General features: G+C 32.2%; 1 protein-coding gene across 7 annotated transcripts in view; it reads right to left on the bottom strand.

The window, feature by feature from the left end:
* The window catches only part of Rundc3b (RUN domain containing 3B), a 139,442-nt gene that overhangs the window by 41,222 nt on the left and 77,014 nt on the right, over positions 1-21,206 (bottom strand). For all 7 annotated transcript variants that reach the window (XM_076860698.2, XM_076860703.2, XM_076860740.2 and 4 more), the window contains 3 exons: positions 20,702-20,782; positions 12,722-12,893; positions 5,833-5,990 (listed from right to left, as the gene is read on the bottom strand). In XM_076860698.2, coding sequence (XP_076716813.1) covers positions 5,833-5,990; positions 12,722-12,893; positions 20,702-20,782 — 411 coding nt within the window. The remainder of the gene's footprint in view (positions 1-5,832; positions 5,991-12,721; positions 12,894-20,701; positions 20,783-21,206) is intronic.

The following is a 21,206-nucleotide window of genomic DNA, read 5'->3' as shown; positions in this document are numbered from 1 at the left end:
TTCAGCCAAAGGTGGAAGGTCCTGTAACAATGGAGGAGTGGTGCAAGAGCAATGGCCCCTCTACACACCACCTCTTTGTTTGCATGTCTGTGATCAGAAGCAACAATCAGTGACCCAAGCCAAGGTCCCTGGATTGGAGAACAAGCTATTTTTTTTTGACCACCTGGCATCCAGGAGCTGTGGTCATACTGCTTCAGAACACCTGCATAGTCACCCACTACAGGGTTGAAGGAAGGTATGGGTAGCTGCTACTGGGCTAAAAATGGAAACTGACTGAAAGTAACATCTAAGCCTTCCTCCAGAAACCTTCAAGAAATTATAGAGTTCTAAAATAGTTACATTAGACAGATTCTGCCAATATAATTGTTGACTAGGTGGGCAGATTCCTGATGCTTCCTACTCCAATATCTTCTCAGAATTCTCTTTTATAAAAGTTGATTAAATGATAAAGAATTAAAATAACTTCATGGAAATAATATTGTATGTTATAATAACAATGTGTATTTTTATAAATTGTAATTGAGAGAGGCTTCTTTTCTTCATGTAGTCAACGTAAAACATTTGCATAACAAAGATGCCAAAAGTGAATCTTTTTTTTCTTTTATAATGAGTCACTTCTCAATGAAATGCCACACTGTGGTCCCATCTGCTGCTAGGCCCCTGACTCAAATATATGGACATCTGCTCTGTAGGAGATTCTGCAGTTTTAATGAAACACATCACAACTAAAGGCAATGAAATACCATTCTAGTAAATCAGTAACCTTTCCTAATTCAGTATCCTAATTTCCCATTAAGACTCAATCAGTATAACAGAACATGGTTTTACCTATGTGGTACCTGGCTTTTTCTCTGATGACTGCATTTTCTTAATATTTTTGTCCTTATATGGCAATGGAGTATATATTCTATATTAACACTGTTGTAATTTAAAACTTTAATAACAATTGTTACCTGACAAAATATATTCCTGACCAGATGACTAGAAACTGTCATAATTTATCCATTTTTAAGACAGCCATGATAACACCACTCCCCCATTATGTTGTCCATAAAGAAAAATGGGATAATAAAACACCATGTTCCTAAATGCCCTTTTCTGTTCCCAAAAAACCTAGCTAAGTAAAGGGAACACTGGAAGTAGGTCTCATCAGAATGTCTAGACACATATTATCTTGAAGGATACTGGCTGTCTCTCAGGTGTTCAGGTTTTACACATTGTTTTATAGTTGTCTATTCCTAAGGTTTGCTATGCATATTGTATAAAGAGGCTATTTGTGTAGCAGATCATCTACCTGAGGATCTAAACCTGTGTATGTTGACAAATCCTCCCTTTTACATATGGCTACAAACTGTAATAATTTATCTATTCCTAAATGAGCCATGATTCTTTGAATAGCAATGTGATTGATGATGTTAATATATCTACCTCACATGCAAGTCCTTATAAGAAGAGATCATGCCTCATTATTTGTATTCTCAGCTACTAGTGGAATCCCAAGAACAAAGTATATGTTTAAATAAATTTTTTGTTTGTTTGTTTTGGGAACTGACAATTGAACCAAGGATTGCCTATTCACTGAGACACATTCCCAGCCCCTTTTTTGTATTTTATTTAGAGACAGGGTCTCACTGAGTTGCTAAGCGCGTCACTAAGTTGCTGAGGCTGGCTTTGAATTCATGATCCTCTTGCCTCAGTCTCCCAAACTGCTCGGAAAATAAAAGCTTATTGAATGGAAGTAACTTCAAAAATAAAATTTTCCCACTAATCAGCATAAATAAATATATAATTAAAAGGCTACAAATGGAACACATTTCATAATCTATGACAAACATTTTATATACTGATCTAATATATAACTTATACTTTAAGCTTGGTTATGTTTACTTTATTGAATAATTTTTAATGTGTAAAATGAAGTTAAAAGTTACTGATGCAAGATAAAATCAACTATTTAAATCTATTTAAATTTAATCTTCAAATGAAAATATCTTTAGATAAAAGAAAAACTGCATAATTATTTTTAGGTTAAAAGCATTTAGATAAATTACCAGTAATACTTTACAAAAGAAAAATGAAATTATCTTCTTAATCTTTTAATTGTAAAGGAATAACAGAAATCTCTGTTGATTTGGTTCTTGATGTTTTTTTCTCCCTGCTTACTAGAGTGAGGGGGATGAAAGATGTGGACTGCTCCTCAATGAGTGATACCCTATAAGACAAATCCTCTTTATAGTATCAGAAAAAACAGAAGAGGTCAAATCAAGATATAAATTCCTAGGCAGGCACAGTGGTGCCATGCCTGTAATCCAAGCGACTCACAGATTTCATCAATGAAATAAAAGTATTCCTAATCATATATGCAGATTTTAAATGGTTCAATATTTTAAAATTCTACCAACTATAAACTTATTCAACTGTACCTTTGTCAATACCTTATAAAATGCTCCAAATTAGCATTTTACCAAACACAATGAGTAAAATAATTATAGTTACAAGTGACACTTGTTAAATAGTAATTAAACATGTATGTCTCCCACACATATGGTATATACAAATACATACCATGATTTTAGCCAAATGTCATTTAGAAATTACAACTCAAAATAAATTTCTTGAAACTGAGGGATAACACAGCCAAGTCACTGTTTGATCTGTAGCATTCGGGCACGAAAAAGTAAACCACTTATAATTTCCTATTTATCTTTCTTCATGAATAAATAGAAAACATTTCATAATCTGTAACAAACTTTCCATGTTGATCCAAAATATAACTAATATTTTGTTTGATTATGTTTATTTTGTTGAATGAAGTTTAATTTTTTAAATAAGGATATTTTAGGTTGCTACAGACCAAAGCAGAGGAATAAATTGAATATTTTTGAATATCTCCTATTTCACAGTTATATTCCTAGTTATACATAACACTCAATTATCTAAAAAATGAACATTATTTCTCAGAGATGAAGAAGCAGAAGCTTCAAGATATTAATTAATTTAAAGCAGAGCTCATAACTGGCAGTGTAAAGTCATTATCTAGACAGTTCTGATTTGCAAAAAAAGCTTTAGGATGCTTTTGTTCTACTTCACAGTAACTTGTATTCTATGACCAAAACTGCAAAATTTTCGGATTTTATGAGTACCCAAAGACATAATCAAAGAATAATGGTAATTCAAATATAGCTATTCATTAAGAAATATAAAAAAGGTGACAAAGGATTTAAATGACCAGGAAAAAATAACATAATGTGAAAGCAATATTATATGCCTCATATTCTACCTCTTAATATTCCTTTTCTGATTTTTCCATAGATACATTTAAATTTTTAATCTTCTCGAGGTCACTTTTATCTTCTCAGGATGAACAAAGGGAATTTCAGTGCTCAGCTTTGGTTGCAGGCCTTTAGAACTCTTGTGAAAAAAAAATTGCAGCAATATTAAGGGGAAAAATTGTTCGCTCTCTCCCTAGCTACAAAAAACAATCATATTATTTCACATATTTGAAACTAATTTTGACAAACTAGATGAATTCATCTTATTCTCCTGTTCAGTAGTCTTTAAGGTAGTTTTTTATAACAAAGGAATCTTTTGGGACAATCATTTACACTACCTAGAGATTGTGGTCATATTACAGAATGTAAACCTTTAACATGTGAAATCAAGAAAATAGTCTAATTCTGATTAATGCCCATAATTTGTATTAATTGCCTTATTAATATATTTAGTTAAAATCTTAAAGGTATTAAACACGACTATAAGGTTCCTTTGCAATATCAAAAGGATCAATGACAGTTTCTACCATGGAAGTATGATAAACTGTAACTTAAGTGGATTATTTTCTTAAAAACTAAAATATTTTTGAGCCTTTGTTTATTTTAAATTATCAAAAGTAAAACAAATTTGATCTATTTAAATCCAATCTTCAAATAAAAATATCTTTAAATAAAACAAAAACTGCATAATTATTTTTAGGTTAAAAGCATTTAGATAAATTATCAGTAATACTTTACAAAAGAAAAATGAAATTATCTTCTTAATCTTTTAATTGTAAAGGAATAACCAGAAATCTCTATTGATTTGGTTCTTGATGTTTTTTTCTCCCTGCTTATTAGAGTGAGGTGGACGAAAGAAGTGGGACCTGCTCCTCAATGAGTGATACCCTACAAGACAAATCCTCTTTATAGTATCAGAAAAAACAGAAGAGGTCAAATCAAGATATAAATTCCTAGGCAGGCACAGTGGTGCATGCCTGTAATCCCAGCGGCTCAGGAGGATGGTGAGTCAAAGCCAGCCTCAGCAACGGTGAGGTACTAAGCAACTCAGTGAGACCCTGCTTCTAAATAGAATACAAAATAGGGCTAGGGATGTGGCTCATTTGAATGCCCTTAAGTTCAATCCCTGGTACCAAAAAAAAAACCAAAAAAAACAAAACAAAAAAAAGATATAAATTCCTAGAAAATAGTAAGATTTTTTTTTTTCCTGAAGAAAACTTTTTTTAAGTTAAAAACTCATCTTTTATATTTAGACTCAAAATATCTCCTTACATATTACCTGTTAATTACAAAAAACAACAGTAACAAAACAGAAGAGAAAAATACGTATCTAAATGATTAAAATTAATATAGCCAACAAAGGGCCAACATACTTCCTTAACTTCTATGTACCTGAAGAAACATACCACTGATGTTGTAGCCTAGCCAAAATGGATAAGCTCATTCTAGTCACATGGAAAAACCAAACACAAATATAAAATTATTGGCTTATCTTCTTCAAAACATTAACCTCATGTAAGACAAAGACTGGGAAATTGTTCTATGTTTAAAATGACTGAGGAAACCAATAACCAAATATAAAACATGAGCCTAAACTGGATCTGGTACCAGAAAAATCAAAGTTACAAAAAGGGACATTTGAACAATTGATGAAACTAGAATATGAATTGTAGATAAGCAGTATATCAACTCAAATTTCTTAAATTTATCATTGAACTGCAGTTACATATGAGAATATCTGTGTTCTTCAGAAATGCAACACTAAAGCACTAAGGTACAAAGAATTTTGATGGATGTAATCTCTCAAGTGGTTAAAAATATGTACATGTATATAGGAAAAAGGGGAGAATTATAAGGCAAAAATGTTAAAAGAAGATAAGGAAATTCTATATACTATCCTCAAACCTTTTCTGAAAGTTCAAAATTATTTCGAAATAAAAAATCATCTCAAGATCAAAAAATGTTAATGTGTGAAGATTTTCACTATAAATAATAAAACAAACATGACAGAATGATGTAATTAGTACAAATGTTTCAAATGGTGATAGGGAGCTTATTTTATCAGAAAGCTTAATCAATATACTACAGTTTTCTTCATTACAGAAAGCCTAGCTAAAAAAAAAAAAGAAAGAAAGCTATATACTAAACTGCACAGTGATATTCTGGCACAACCTAGGAATAGTTTATATACCATAGTTGCATTTTGAGTAGCAATGGTCTAATATATCATCTTTTTCAATACATCAGTCAATAAAAAACTTATTCAACTGAATAAATACTTAAAAATTATACATTTTCATTTGGAAGAACATATACCCATTTATAATACAGTTAACTCTGTGTGGTACAATTGCAGGTGAGTTTATTTTCTTCTTATATTTTCTAGTGTTTCTACAATAAATACAGATTACTTTTCAAAAGCAAAAACAAACATTTAAAAATAATAAGTGAAAGAATTTAAAAGCCATCGTATTTCTTAGAATTCAAATTCTATGGCAAGATACATTTTGTCCTAATGTTTATATACTGCAAATTTTTTTTCTAAAAAGATATCACTTACAGCTGATCTTGAAGCTCCACAATTATATACTCTAATTGTTCCTTCTCTAATTTATGAGCCAGCTCAGAATCCTCAATCCTTTGAAGTAGTAGTTTATTCTGGGAGACAGATTTAGACAGTTCGTTCTCTCGAAGTCGTAAGAGTTCTTCAAGATACCCCTGGAAATACGATATCACCAAGATAACAGCAACTGTAAAATTCTAATAGAGATCTTGAATATAAATGCTGAGTAGCTTAAATCTCATTACTATTGCTCATGTAATAAAGTTTTATTGATGAATTAGTAAAAAATATTGTTTCAATTGAATACAAAAATTTAATGCATATTATCCATTCTTTAAACCTCTTCCCTAAAGTCTGAGCAAATATATTTTAAATTTAAAGCAAATCTTAGTTAAAATACTATAATTTCCAAGTTCCACAAAAGCAATAAATACATATGGCTAGCTTCAAAAAACAGACCTAATTACAGAATAACCAATCAGAAAGCTTCCTCTTTATGATTTTTTTTTTTTTTTTTTGTACTGGGGATTGAACTCAGGGGCACTCAACCACTGAGCCACATGTCCAGCCCTATTTTGTATTTTATTTAGAGACAGGGTCTCACTGAGTTGCTTAGGTCCTGGTGTGTGATGAGGCTGGCTTTGAACTTGCAATCTTCCTGCCTTAGCCTCCCGAACTGCTGGGATTACAGGTGTGAACCACCATGCCAGGCTGAACATTTTTTTTTTTTTAAATGCAGATATTAACATTTTAGCATTGACATGTCAGCAAGAGGTAGTACAATGCTTTTGTTAGGCCTACAGGCTTATGGATTGTCCAGTATCATTCTACTTTTACCAGTTATTAGCTACGGGTCTTTGAGCAAGTCACTTAACCTCTCTGTTATAGTTTCATCCCCTAAAAAAGTGGGAACAACATGAGTACCTAGTTAGGAGTACTAAATGAGTCAAATCTGCAAACTGTTTTACAACTGTGTCTACTACATTATACATGATATATAATTATTAGCTATTATTATTAACAAACACCTAGTAGATATGAGACTTAGATCTCTTATCCTTTTACTCATTTACTCTTATTTGTTATATTTTCTGGAAAACATTATTAAATTTATCCTCTAAATTTTTGTGCTGAAATTTTTGAATCACACATCATTTTAATTTTTAATAGCTCTTTCATGTTTTCTGATTATTCCCTTTGGGGGGGTATTAAACCCTGGGCCCTTCATGCTAAGCATACATTCTACCATTGCCGTGTCCTATTTTTAGTTTCAATGTGCTTTCAACTTCTTCTGAGGATATTGATCAGGATCTTTTCTTTGTTGTTTCTATTATTCTTCTAAATCAGTACATGGTATCCTATTCATGTGTCATCAACTGTTTCAGCTCTAAGCTTTATGATACCTGTTAATATTAACTCATATTATTTCCCCCTCACAAACTTATTTTCCATACCTTTTCTGACAATTCTCAAACATTAATTTTTCCATAATAAATTCTCAAAAATTACATCTTAACATAAACTATATTTGAATATTTTCAAAAAATATTTAAGGAATAATTATATCTACCGGGCTGGGAATGTGGATCAAGCGGTAGCGCGCTCGCCTGGCATGTGTGCGGTCCCGGTTCGATCCTCAGCACCACATACAAACAAAGATGTTGTGTCCGCCAAAAAATAAATATTAAAAAAAATTCTGTCTCTCTCTCTCTCTCTCTCTCTCTCTCTCTCTCTTTAAAAAAAAATTAGATCTACCACTCAGATAAATCAGCATGTTTTAAGAGTCAGTGTCAGGTTCTTTTAAAATTACACTATTCTGGTGGCTGGGGTTATGGCTCAGTGGTAGGGTGCTTGCCTGGGATGTATGAGGCACAGGGTACAATTCTCAGCACTACATATAAATAAATAAATATACATTGATAGATAGATAGATAAAGTCCATCAATGACTAAAAAATATATTTAAAAAAATTTTTAATTACACTCTTTTGCACCTCCTCTGCAAGTATAACAATATCCTGAAATTTATATTTATCATCCCTTGCTTTTCTTCCTAGGTTTATGACATATCATCTCAAACAATATATTGTTCAGTTTCCCTGAGTTCTGTCTATATTCTTTTGAAATTTAGGGTTTGTTTTTTTTTTCTGGTCTACATTGATAAGTCTAGCTATATAGTTCATTTATTCTCAATATTGTATGCCATGTGAATTGCCATTTACAGACAATGGTCATTTGGATTAACATAAGCAATACTGCTGCGAATCCATTCACAGTTATGTTTCCTGATACATACATCCAAGAGTTTCTAGGAAACATGCCTAGGAGCAGAATTGGTAGGACATAGGTACCAGATAATGTCAAATTGTTTCTTATAATTATTTTTGCTTTATACACATTTCTACCTGATATTATATTCACATGACCTTAAATTACTATTAAAGTTATACTGGATTCACTTAATTTGTTGAAGAATATTATTTCTTTTTCACTTCTCAGAAATAGTCAATATAAAATCAGGATCGCTGACTTTAGAAAATTTGTTAGAATTTTCTCCAAAACATACAGGTCTGATGATTAATAGGTAGACAGATTTTAGACCATTTACTCAATTCTTAAAATAGTTATAGGTCTATCAATTTTGATAAATAACATTTAAAGAAATTCTTCATTAATGTCATAATTCCTATTTGGTTTAATGTAAAACATACTCCAGTTGTTTCTGTGTTCCCATTTTACAAATAAAGAAGGTGGGAGAAATAGACTCAGAAAAAAAAAAAGAAATTCTTCATTTACTTTTCTAAGGCATTGATATAAAATGGTAAAAATTATTCTTTTTTGGGGGGGGGTACCAGGGATTAGACCCAGGGGTGCTTAACCACTAAGTCACATTCCTAACCCTTTTTATTTTTTGAGACAGAGTCTTGCTAAGTTGCTTCGGACCTGACTAAATTACTGAGGCGGGCCTTGGGCTTGCGATCCTCCTGTCTCAGGCTCCCAAGATGCTCCCAAGATTATTCGCGTGCATCACCATTTTGGGGCAATTTTTTGCTGCTTTTGTAGGTATGCTATCTATTTTTTTAATTCTTAAAATTGTCTATCTGTGCCTTACCTTTAATAAAAATTATTTCTGCTAAGATTTATCACTTTTGCTAGTTGTTGTAAATAAGCAGTTTTTATTAATCTGTTTTTTATATGTTATATCATAAGTATCAATTATTTCATTATTTTCCTTTTTTTGAACTGGTTTGGTTTTCTTTGCCTACTGTAAGGTACTTATTTTTCTTCCTTATAGTATTTGTACAAGTATCATACAAGTTGCAGCTAACAACTGTTAATATGCATTGTTTTCATTGTCCTTTATTTCTATTTCCTCATTTCTTTTTTACTCATATTTAGAAAGTTTTCAAAAATTCCACTAGGTGATATGTGAGTGGTGATAAACTTTTTATTGATATCTAACTTTATTGCATTATGATTACCATTATATCATGTTTTTAGTGATATCTATATTGTGATATTTATATTGTGACCTATACGTTTGATAAAAATTGTTCAGCTATTCCATTTGTGCTTGACAAAAACGTATATTTTGTCAAAATTAATGTATTTTAGATCAAGTTTATGTATTGTTTTGTTCAAGCTTACTATATTTTACAGAAGTTTTGTCCGTTCAATATATAAATTACTTTGAAAGATATTAAAATTACCTAATACGATTTTGGATTTGTTAATTTCTCTCCTACATATTCTAATTAACTTTTGCTTCATATTTTTCATGGCTATATTATTAAATGTATGTAAATTTAGCCATGTTATACATTCTCAATGAGTTTTCATTTTAAAAAGACAATGCCTTTCTTTAATCTTAATAATGCTTTGTACCTTTAATGTCTATGTTTAATGATAACAGAATTCTTTTTTTTGTGCATGTAGAATAATGGGAATTGAACCCAGGGGCACTCCAACACTGAGGTACATTCCCAGCCTTCCTTACTTTTTATGTTGAGACAGGATCACAGTTGAGCTGCCAAGGCTGGCCTTGAACTTGTGATTCTCTTGCCTCAGCCTTCTGAGTCACTGGTCTGATACAGGATTATTTTGGTTCATATTTGCATGGTTTATTTATTTCCCTAGTTTCATCTTTTTTGTCATTATATTTTATCCATCTTCCTTTTTTAAAAAAATTTTTTTAATTGTAGATGAACCCAGTATCTTTATTTATCTATTTTTATACAGTGCTGAGGATTGAATCCAGTGCATCACACGTGCGAGGAGGCGTTCTACCACTGAGCAGCAGCCCTAGCCCCTTATGCACTTTTCTTATAAACAGCATATAAATTTTATAATTATGTTTTCAACAAATCTGTTTGCCTTAATGGTAAGTTGGTAAGTTTGTGTTACTTTTATGGTGATATTGACTTTTCTGGTTATTACTCAAATCTATTTATACTGCTTTGGTTTTTGTTCTTTTTTAAAAAATTATTTTTTAGTTGTAGTTGGACAGAATACCTTTATTTTATTTATTTTTATGTGGTGCTGAGGATCAAACCCAGGGCCTCACAAATGCTAGGTAAGTGCTCGAGCCACAACCCCAGCCCCTGGTTTTTGTTCTTTTTAAACATACCCATTTTTTTTTATTTGCTTCCTTTATTGTATGAATCAAGTTTTTCCTATTTTTTTTTCTTTCCCATTACTAGTTTGGAAGTCAAACATTCTATTTTTATTCTTTAAATTGCAACTCCTAAATGTTAACTTTGTAAACAGGCATGCACATTACAAAATGTCTCTACCCTTCATTATCATCAAATCTCTGAAGGCTCTTGCTTCCATAATCCTCTTGGTTTTTTTTTTTCTTTTTAAAAGTATTTTGGAGGGGAGAGTGAAATCTTTATTATTTATTTATTCAGTTTTATGTAGTGCTGAGAATTGAACCCAGTGCCTCACATGTGTGAGGCAAGTTCTCTAGTCCTTCTTGCTTTTTCTGATATTTTTAGCCTTTTAATTTTGCTTTTCTTTCATACTCCTAGTAGTAGGCTTCAGTCAGCTCCTATGGGCTCCACAAGCTGACTGTTAAATTTTCAAAAGCTTTCTAAGTCTTCTGTTAAACACTGCTATTATTTAAAAATTTTTTTTGTAGTTGTAAATGTACAGAATGCATTTATTTATTCTATTTATTTATTTTTTATGTGGTGCTGAGGATTGAACCCAGTGCCTCACACATGCTAGGCAGGTGCTCTGCCACTGAGCTGCAGCCCCAGTCCAGCACTGCTATTATTAAAGATAAAACTATATAAACTTACAACTAAGTGAATTATATAAAAAAAACTCCTCAAAACTCACCATTTCTTAATTATTTTACTGTTAATTTATGCTGTTATAGTCATTTATGTCTACTTCATCTTTCTGACATAAATACGACATAATCATGTTCTACTGTACATTTCTTCCCAATTCACATTCAGTAATGTCATATTGGTGGCTCTAAGTTGGCCATGGTAGGAGTTTTTGCCCCAGAAATTGGCAAATCCTACAAATTAGTGCTCCTCTCTCCATCTGCTCTGTAAGAGCCAGTTATGAAACATATTCCAGGACACAACTGTCATCCTATAATAGTTCTTATTGTTGCTATTTCATGTAGACCATGTTTATTTACTCTTGTCTTCCAGGTCCAGTTTCTGTTTTGAATGATGATGGGCCTTATCTGTTGCTCCCCTGTGGGTATTAAAGCACAAGTAGCTAAATTTAAAGGATTGTAGGCTTATCTCTATCTCTGGGGCTTGCAGGGGTATTAACTAATGTACTTATTCCTCCTGTTTTCACATCCTCACATGTTCCTGGTCCCTAGTAAGTTCCCTTTCTTTGAGAGAGCGCTCTACATAAAACTTTAAAAAACAAAACTGTATTCTAAGCCAAGCACAGAGAAGCACAACTGTAATACCAGCTACTCAGAAGGCTGAGGCAGAAGGATCACAAGTTTAAGGCCAATGTGGGCAACCTAACAAGTCTCTGTCTCAGAATACAAAATAAAAAGAGCTGGGGATGCGGCTTGATGGTAGAATGCCAGGAGGCTCAAATTTGTATAATAACCGTCATTTTCAGATTTTTACAGAAGAAAAGCTCTCAGATGATCTTAGTCTGATTTCTTGCTGCCACCAGAAGTTTACTGTAATAGCGTATAAAGTTTTCTTCATATAAATTATGCAAACTTTCATAGCTATTATAATCGTGATATTTTTGCTTATATTTTCTAAGCAGTTGCTGTTTAGATATAGGAAATCTATTTATATTTGTAAATTTATTTTACGAACATTTTCCTGGATATATTTCTAAATTGTTGTAATATTTCTATTTTAATTCCACTGTGTTTTCTCTACATATGTCACGTAAGAGAATAATGAACATTTCAAAGAAGGGGCAGAAGGGAAAATAAATACTATGGTAAAAAAGTAAAGGTCACAAACTCAAAATAATGTAGTTCATCTTTCTTTCTGTTATATGTTCCACTTTCCCTAACATAGTGTTTGGCAGACAAGATTTGCTAATATACCTAATTAAGAAAAAGGACAGACATACATATGTTTCACAAACCAGTAATGTTTTACAAAATGAATTATAGGGACTATAATATCAAGTTTATAAATTAAATTGCTTACAAAAGAATAAAATGACTTATTTTATGTTAAAACATAAAGATTAGAAAAAGTTTTTAACAAACAAAAGCCTCTCCTACAACTCTGCCTGATTTTTAATTAAGGGGATAATTCAGAAACAGAAAGGAAGTAGCAATGGCACATAATTTATTAAGTTAAAAGGTCTTCTGGTAGTGACAGTCCAAAGGAATTAAGTGGAGCCAAACTGAGTGACTTCAGACAACTGATAAGTACCTTCTGTTCCAGGGTTAGCTGATACTTATGTCTCACTCTCTTACACTTGTTGAACCAGCTGTTCTCATCCATGATGAAAGGAGGCCCCACCTTCTCTGGAGTGCTGCTTCCTGAGCTGCCACTGCTGCCTAGAGTCCTGAGTTCTTCCTCATCACTGCTGATACTGTCAGAACTGGGAAGAGCAGAGGTTAAATTAAAAAAAAGAAAGAAAGTAAAAAATACGTTCTAATTTGATTAACATCTCTATATTTTTAAGGTACTAGTGAACAAATCCAAAATATTTAGCAGTAAATATATAATAATAATAATAATAATAATAATAATAATAATAATAAATACTTTAGATTCCTTAAAAAATGGCAAACTAGCATGGCCTGTTGACTCCCTTTCACAAAACCAAATGTAGAGATACTATAATTCAAGTGAGACCTAAAGAGTAAGGAATTAACGTTAAAACCTGTGAGAATGCTCAGAAGAGAAAGAAAGAATTTCCAGAGAAGAGAACCAGAAATTGTAGATGTGCTAGTAGGAGCTTTCTAGCTATGTTCTTTTCCTTGGTTCCGGTGGATCATTGACTGTCTAATCTCCACTACAAGACAGAAAACAAGCACTACCAGCTAGTGGCAATGGGGTACACACAGGGTAGTGTTCGAAGTCAGCTCCCTTTTGGCAAGGAGAAGGTAAGTTCAGGAAAAAAAAACAGTCATTCTCAACTATTTTCTATTGGGAAGAGAGAGACCAGAGGTAGAGCAGACAGAATATTCGTCATAATCCAAATTTAAAATTCTGTAGTTTATCAGTATGACAGAGGAACAGAAAATAAGGTGAAAAAATGAGAAAGCAAGTGAAGAGAAATGTGTGTTTATGACTGCCCAATTTAGGGTTTGAAATAATAACAATGATGCCTACACTTTGTGAAATTTTAAACAGATGAATAGAAGACTGAAAGTCTGCATAGCAATAACATACATCAAGAAAGAAATAGAGCTGAGCATTGTGGCACCTGTAATCCCAGCGACTGGTAAAGCTGAAGCAGGAGGCTCACAAGTTTGAGGTCAGCCTTAGCAATTTAGCAAGACCCTGTCTCAAAATTAAAAAATAATAAAAATGAACTGGGTATGTAACTCTGTGGTAAAGTGCCCCTGATTCAATTTCTGGTAGAAAGAAAAAAAGAAAGATTGCTCAAGCAGTGCAAATTCCTCATTTACTTGGATGAATGGTATAGATATTAACCTTAGGTGTTTAAAAAAATTTTTAAATGTTTTAAAATTTAAATCTTCATGTCAAAATTAATGGTGGAACAGTAAAAGAGAAATAGAGAATAAACTAATAGAGGAATAAAATAGGGGGAGGGGAAAATCAATCCAAATAAAGGCAAGAAAGATGAGAGGAAGATTGGAAAAAGAAATACAGAAAACTGAGAAGAGAGAGTAGGATAAATATAAAGCAAAATATGCAATAGAAGATATAAGGACAGATATATCAGAAAATATCCTGAGCACCTCACTTAAAAGGTAAAGCCTAGGGGCTGGGCTTGTGGCTCAGTGGTAGAGTGCTTCCCTAGCTTGCATAAGGTCCTAGGTTCGATCCTCAGCACCACATAAAAATAAATAAGTAAAATACAGGTATTGTGCCAAACTACAACTAAAAAAAAATGTATTTTTTAAAAAGGCAAAGCCTATTGGAGTAGATTTTTAAAATCCCAAATAGTATCATTTTTTGTTTGTTTGTTTGTTTGTTTTGTGGTGCTGGGGATCGAATCTCTTGTGCATATAAGGCAAGCACTCTACCAACTGAGCTATATCCCCAGCCCACAAATTGTATCGTTTTTAAAAAACAATTAAAAACTTAAAGACCCAGAAAGGTTGAGAGCACTGTATTTCATAAACTCCTGGTGTTTCATTTTTCCACATATTAACATAGCTTAAATCAGGGTACAGCCTGAATCTGATGATATTTAACTATTACAGTCAAGCCATTTGTTTATGTATTAATGTCTGAATTGAGATGCATTTATATTGGAAGGCCTGTTAGTCTATATGAAAAAAAGATGTAAGTCTGTAAAAAAGATGAGAATATATAATACTAACTGAAAGAAAATTGATGGAACTCTTTAATATCAAACAAAATAGACTTTAAGAAATAAAATCATCATTACACATGTATAGTTACATTGATAAAAAGGTCATTATATCAAGAATATTTAAGAATTATAAACTTGTGTGTATCTAATAAGTTTGCTCAAAAAACAGAAAGCAAAAATTAAAACTACCACAAGAAAAACTGACCAATTGAATATCAGAGTGAAAGAATTTAGTATATCATCTTTTAATTTAAAAGATTAAGCGTATATGAGAAAGGACATAGAATATTAGATCATAACTATTAACAAGCATATCTGAATATAAGATCTCATCACCGGAAAACTAACTGATGAATTCTGGACTCAACAAATTTCAAGGAACTATGATTATGCAGACTACATTCATTAACAACAGCAACAAAAAGCCCTGGAAATCATACTTCAAACAAATCTTGGTAAAAACACACACATACATATATGTATGAAGGTGTTGTACATATATATGTCTATATAAGCATATATATATATATATATATATATATATATATATATTTGAAATACATATGAAATGGTATTTTTAAACTGACCTAAAATAAAAAAAATTTATCAAGCTTATGAAATATAGCTAAAGTAGGACTTCAAAGAAAATTTACAGTCTATGTACTTAAAAGGAAATTTTTAATTATTGAAAAAGAAAAGATCTTTACAAATTCAGAAAGAATATAGATAAGAATGGAAATTAATGAACTAGAAGGTGATGATACAACAGAGGTAAAAAATATTCTTTATAAAACATGAATAAAACTGACAATCCTTTAACAAAAATGATTTTTAAAAAAGAGAAAACAAAAATAAAAATTATGAGCCTTAAAAGTAACAAAACTACTAGTTAGTGAAGGAGAGATTTAAGATATTAAAAAAAATTTCTTTAAGAGTGAGTAACAAACTACTAGTTAGTGCAGGAGATTTAAGATATTAAAAGGAGATTTCTTTGAACATCATGGTATAAAATTTTGAAAATGTTAATGAAATAATTTACCAAAATTGAATCAGTAAGAAATAGAAAATTGGAATGATCATATGACTACGAATGAAATCAAATCAGTAATTTAAAAAGAACACTTTCCTCAAAGAAAACATGTGTAAATGGTTTTACTGACTGAGCTTCATCGAATATTCAAAAGATGTTGTGTAATTCCAATCAAATTCCTACAGGTAACAGAAAAAATACTCCTTCAATCTTTCATAGTATCACCAAAATACATTTTCCCCACATATTTACTTTTTTATTGAACTTGTTAATGTTATAGAGTTCTTGCACTGCCAAACTATGCCAAGTGATCCAAGAAAAATGGTACGATGGATAGTCTTATCCACCCATCATACAGTATATATTAAAACTTGCTACATATGTATTTTGACAATTTAACAATCTTTAAAAAATTAAGAGTTGGAATTTAAATGTGTTGCAGGCCTTTAGATTTCCAATACAGTATGCCACTAAATAAAACCTCCTCATATTCATCTTAGTTTCCTTTCTCAATAACATAACTCCCAACAAAATTTTGTGGGATTAAATGTATACATTTCCAGGATAATACATGGTTACCTGTTAACATTTCTGGTTTCCAAATGAAGTCCTCAGCTTAACCAAGATTCTCTTATTTCTTATTTAATCATCTAACCTCCTGCTGGCTGACTCAGCTTTTCACCCAAATACATCAGAAGCAGGCATCCAACCTGCCACCTCAAAGAATGCTGATATCATTGCCCAGAAGTGGCTGGCAAATCCTGTCAGGAGATCATGTAGCCCTCCTAGGAGTTTAGTTTCTACACTGACTCATCAAGACTGAACTCCTATAGGAAAATGCTCCCTCACCAGGACAGTTTTACTTACCCATTTGCTTCACTCTGGCAGTTGCAGGTCTGCATTTTGCAAAGGTATTTATTATAGAGAAACCCGGACCCTGCATTAAGAGGTTACATACCACTAAGAAATATTTCTACTGAACCCAAGATACAAAACTAGGAAACTGCCAGACTACCTCATTAGGTGGAAAGAAACTTTTCAGTAATCCTAGGTGCTTCCTTTAGTCCTTTTAAGGACTAAGTATTACTACTAGGGACCATAAATAAAAACAGAGACATATTTGTAATAAAAGAAGAGGGAAAAGAGAAATAGCCACAGGTAAATGTGGGGTTAAAAAGTCTTGTTTTTAAAATGGGGAATATAACAACATGCTTATTTGGTGCTGTGATACTATGATATATATATTTTTTGGCTTTTGTCCTGGCTCATAACTTCCACAGCTCTTGTTGTTTCCAAAATGATGAGAACAATAAAGTTAAAGTCCCTGGCTTTTTGTCCTTGGCTCCTGAAGCAGCTCTGGAATAGCTTCAGAGTCATAAAGGTGAAAGACAGTCTTTTGCTAAAATGTCAAGGTACTTTAGGCCTCAGAAACAAATCTCTTTTTCTTTGATCTTTTTCTGCCCTTCTTTCACCTGTGGTAGAAACTAGAATTTCTCTTCCTCAAGGTGGGTCACAGAAACTAAAACTATGCCCTAACTCTGTCCTATGCCTTTGTCTTAGAGCTTGCCATAAAGCATTTCTCTAACCTGCCTTGTCAGATAATGTCCCCATTTCAGAAAAGGTCTTGCTTCATGTTTCATACCTAGGAAGAAGGAATGCTGCAAAGAGAGGCCAAGGAGACTGTGAAGATAGGCCTCACTGGGTTCTCCACTCTGTCAGCATCAGATCATACTCTTTATTCAATTCCATGTCTACATAGTTGGCCATACTTCAAAAATGCCTAAGCAATGATGTCTCCACAAAACTCCACAAGGACAGGGTTTGGAGAGCTTCTGGACAGCAGATCACGCGAAGGCTTACAAGAAGGTACACGAGAACTTGCCTGAGTGCTCTGGAAGGGTGGTACACCCCACCTCCATGGGGACAGGACAGCTCTCCCAGACCTTGCCTTAGTATGTCTTCATCTGGCTACTTATCCATTCATTTAGAATATCCATTATAATAAGCCAGTAAATTTAAGAAAGTGTTTCCCTGAGTTCTATTAGGCACTCCAGCAAATTTACGGGGCATGAACACAAGATCATGTCTTTCCACTATGTCTTCAGAGTATAATACGTGGAAAATATAGGAAAGAGGGGTATTTAATGGAAGGGAACAATTGCTGGTATGAGCTCTTTAGAGGGCAATTTTACAGTGTATTTCAAAAACTTTAATAATAATAATTCTCTCTCTCTCTCTCTCTCTCTCTCTCTCTCTCTCTCTCTTCCAGAAATCCCCCTTCTATCATTCTAATTTAAAGAAATAATCATTGCCTGGGGGTGCACAATGCAATCCCTGCTACTTGGGAGGCTGAGGCAGGATCATTACAAGTTCAAGGCCAGCATGGGATACTTAGTGAGACCTTGTCTCAAAATAAATGAAAAAGGGTTGGGGATGCAGCTCAGTAACACAGTGCTTTCCTAGCATATGTAAGGTCCTGAGAAGGAAGGAGGGGAATGAAGGGGAAGGGAAGAAGGGGAAATAGAGGGAAGAAGGGAAGAAAGAGAGGGAGGGAAGAAAAAAGGAAGAGAGGGAAAGAGGGCGGAAAGGAGGAAAAAGAAAGAATCATAGATCTATATAAGAAGGTATACTTGTAAGGATGTTAACTATAATACTGCATATAAAAACAAATAACTGAATATACCCTAAAAGTCCCAACTGGGCAAACATCCTATATAGACAATGAAATTCTGTTCATTTTAAGAAACAATGTTGTAGGAAGACAGCTAATGACAAGTAAAACTGTTTACTGTTTAAAGGGAAAAAAAATCAGTACACGTATATTTTTTTTTCACATTTGCCTGACTTTTATTCCAGAATATTATTATAATTATTCCATTATTTTTCTTTTTTTGGGGGGACGTATATTATATTTAAATTTTTTATTAAGAAAAAAGTGTATCTATGCATAGAAGAGGCTGGAAAACTATCTCACAAAACATTAACAATGCTTCTAGAAGCTATTTCTTTCTTTTTTTTTTTTTTTTTTTTTTTTTTTTTTTTTGGTCCTAGGGATTGAATCCAGGCTTTATCCACTAATCCACATCCCCAGCCTTTTTAAAAATATTTTTTATTTAGAGACAGGGTCTTGCTGAATTGCTTATGGCCTCACTAAGTTGCTGAGGCTGGCTTTGAACTTATGATCCTCCTGTCTCAGTCTCCTGAGTCACTGGTATTACAGGCATGCACCATCATGCCCAGCTAGAAGCTATTTCTTGAAGGTAGATAATGGGTGACTTGTTTTCTTTTACCTTTCTGTATTTTCTAATTTTTCTTCAATGAATACATATAACTTTCTAGATAAATTAATTTGGGGTGGAAAGTGAGAATCTGATGATTTTTTTTTTTATTTTTTTAAATTAGGAACCTAATTGGGTTTGTTTGTTTTTTTCTTTCTCTCTTTTTTCTTTTATTTTTTGATTCTAATTATACATAACAGAATTCATTTTGATAACTGTATAACCATAAAATATATATTATTCTAGTTAGGTTTTTTTTTTTTTTAAAAAATATGTCTAGGGCAGGGATTTAATTCAGTAGTAGAGTACTTGCATATGTAAGGCCCTGGGTTCAATCCCAGCATAGCAACAAAACAAAACAAAACAAAACCACTCATATGATATGTTTTAAGTTCTATGTGTTCCTGTTTTATTATTTTTAAATCAGGAAAGTAATGCCTACCTCACTGACTTTAAAGAGTAAATTAGTTAACAGAAGTAAAGCTCTTAAAAATGCCTTATATATAATAAACATCCAGTAATAATTACTACTATTATTTTGAACTACTAGACATCTTCACAAAATGTACATAATCTAACATTTCCCAAAATACTGTAACTGTATGTCTGTTCAAAACATCTTCTTGCTTCTACACTTAATGTACTAGAAGTATCCTGTTTCCCAAAGGATCCACTTACTCGATGAAGATAATTGTCATAATGCACTATTTCTCTTTCTCCCTCCCCATCCAAAATATTGTCAAACACCTAGCTCTGAAATATTAAGTGTTATCTCTCACTAGGTGGTGGTTATCTTGGCTCTTTTTGGGAGTATCAAAAATTCACTTATTTTTAATATGTGTCCCTGGCTTCTAGGAAAATGCCTTTTATACATTCTTGAATGTATGTATGTATGCACCCATGTTACATATATACATGTTTTATGCACACATATATACACAGAGTAGCTTACAATTTTGCCTTGATTATAACATTTTAGAAATATATAAAGAATATCATGCTAGCCAGGAGATCAATTTTTCTAGTAGAACTTGGAAATGTGTATACATTTCATCTGATTAATTTCAATGCTATTGTATTTGTGGGAAATCTAGAATGCCTACACAATAATCATAGGAGGATAAATTGGCACAACTCTTTTATAAGCATATTTTTTAAGAGTCAAAGTTTTCATTGAATTTTCTTAAAATAAATTTTCTGTTGAAAATTTACAACAGAAACAAAAGACAAATTGATTTGTACAATGATATTCATTATTCTCTATAAAGGAGGTAAAATAGAAAAGTATCTAAATAGTGAATTACAAATTTAAAACTTCACTGGACTACTGCAGGGCAATTTCAGTTATTATTATTACATGGTGATTAAAGCAATATCAATAAATGCTTTTATATGTAAAAACTATGAGAATTGCAATTATATAAAATGTGCATTTACATAAATACTAAAAATACAACTGAATTTTATACTCTAGTAATTTCTGATATTGAAACAAATGTTTTATACAAAATAGTTTAAAACAGATGACTACTGCACAAAACATACAATTATAAACTAAGATGTCAACAACATTTCAAAATGGTAAGTACCTTTGTGTAAACTTCAAATATGGTGTATAATCTATTACAGCAGGGAAATTGCCATCTAATCCTTGTCCTTTCAGGCAGAAGCTAAGACGATAAACAATAAATATTTCATATTAATACATAAATATTAAATCAAAGTTAAGTATTACAAATAAGACTCATTTCTTTTATCAAACTTATTATAAATACCTAAAAAATACTCTACCTTCAATACAATGACAAAGCATTGTACAAGTTAATACCTGTTATATAATTTATCAAGTAGCAATAGTAAAGTTCTTAAACTCTCTGTATTTGACAGTATCTTTGTCTTCAGGCTTTCAACATGTCACTAGAGAATTTTCAAATGAGGATTTGCTTTTCACATTCAGATATAAACTCTCCGGTGACAATGTATATTCCTTAAAAAGATCTGATTAGTTAGAAAACAAAGAGTTTCTGAAACTATCCAAATGGTGAAAAAGCTTAGATCTTAGACCTACAAAGGATGCTGAAAGTCCTCCATTCA

Source organism: Callospermophilus lateralis, chromosome 1 (genome assembly GCF_048772815.1).
Source record: "Callospermophilus lateralis isolate mCalLat2 chromosome 1, mCalLat2.hap1, whole genome shotgun sequence".
Lineage (NCBI taxonomy): Eukaryota > Metazoa > Chordata > Mammalia > Rodentia > Sciuridae > Callospermophilus > Callospermophilus lateralis.
The sequence above is the reverse complement of the archived record's forward strand: the minus strand, read 5'-3'. Positions and strand labels throughout refer to the sequence as shown.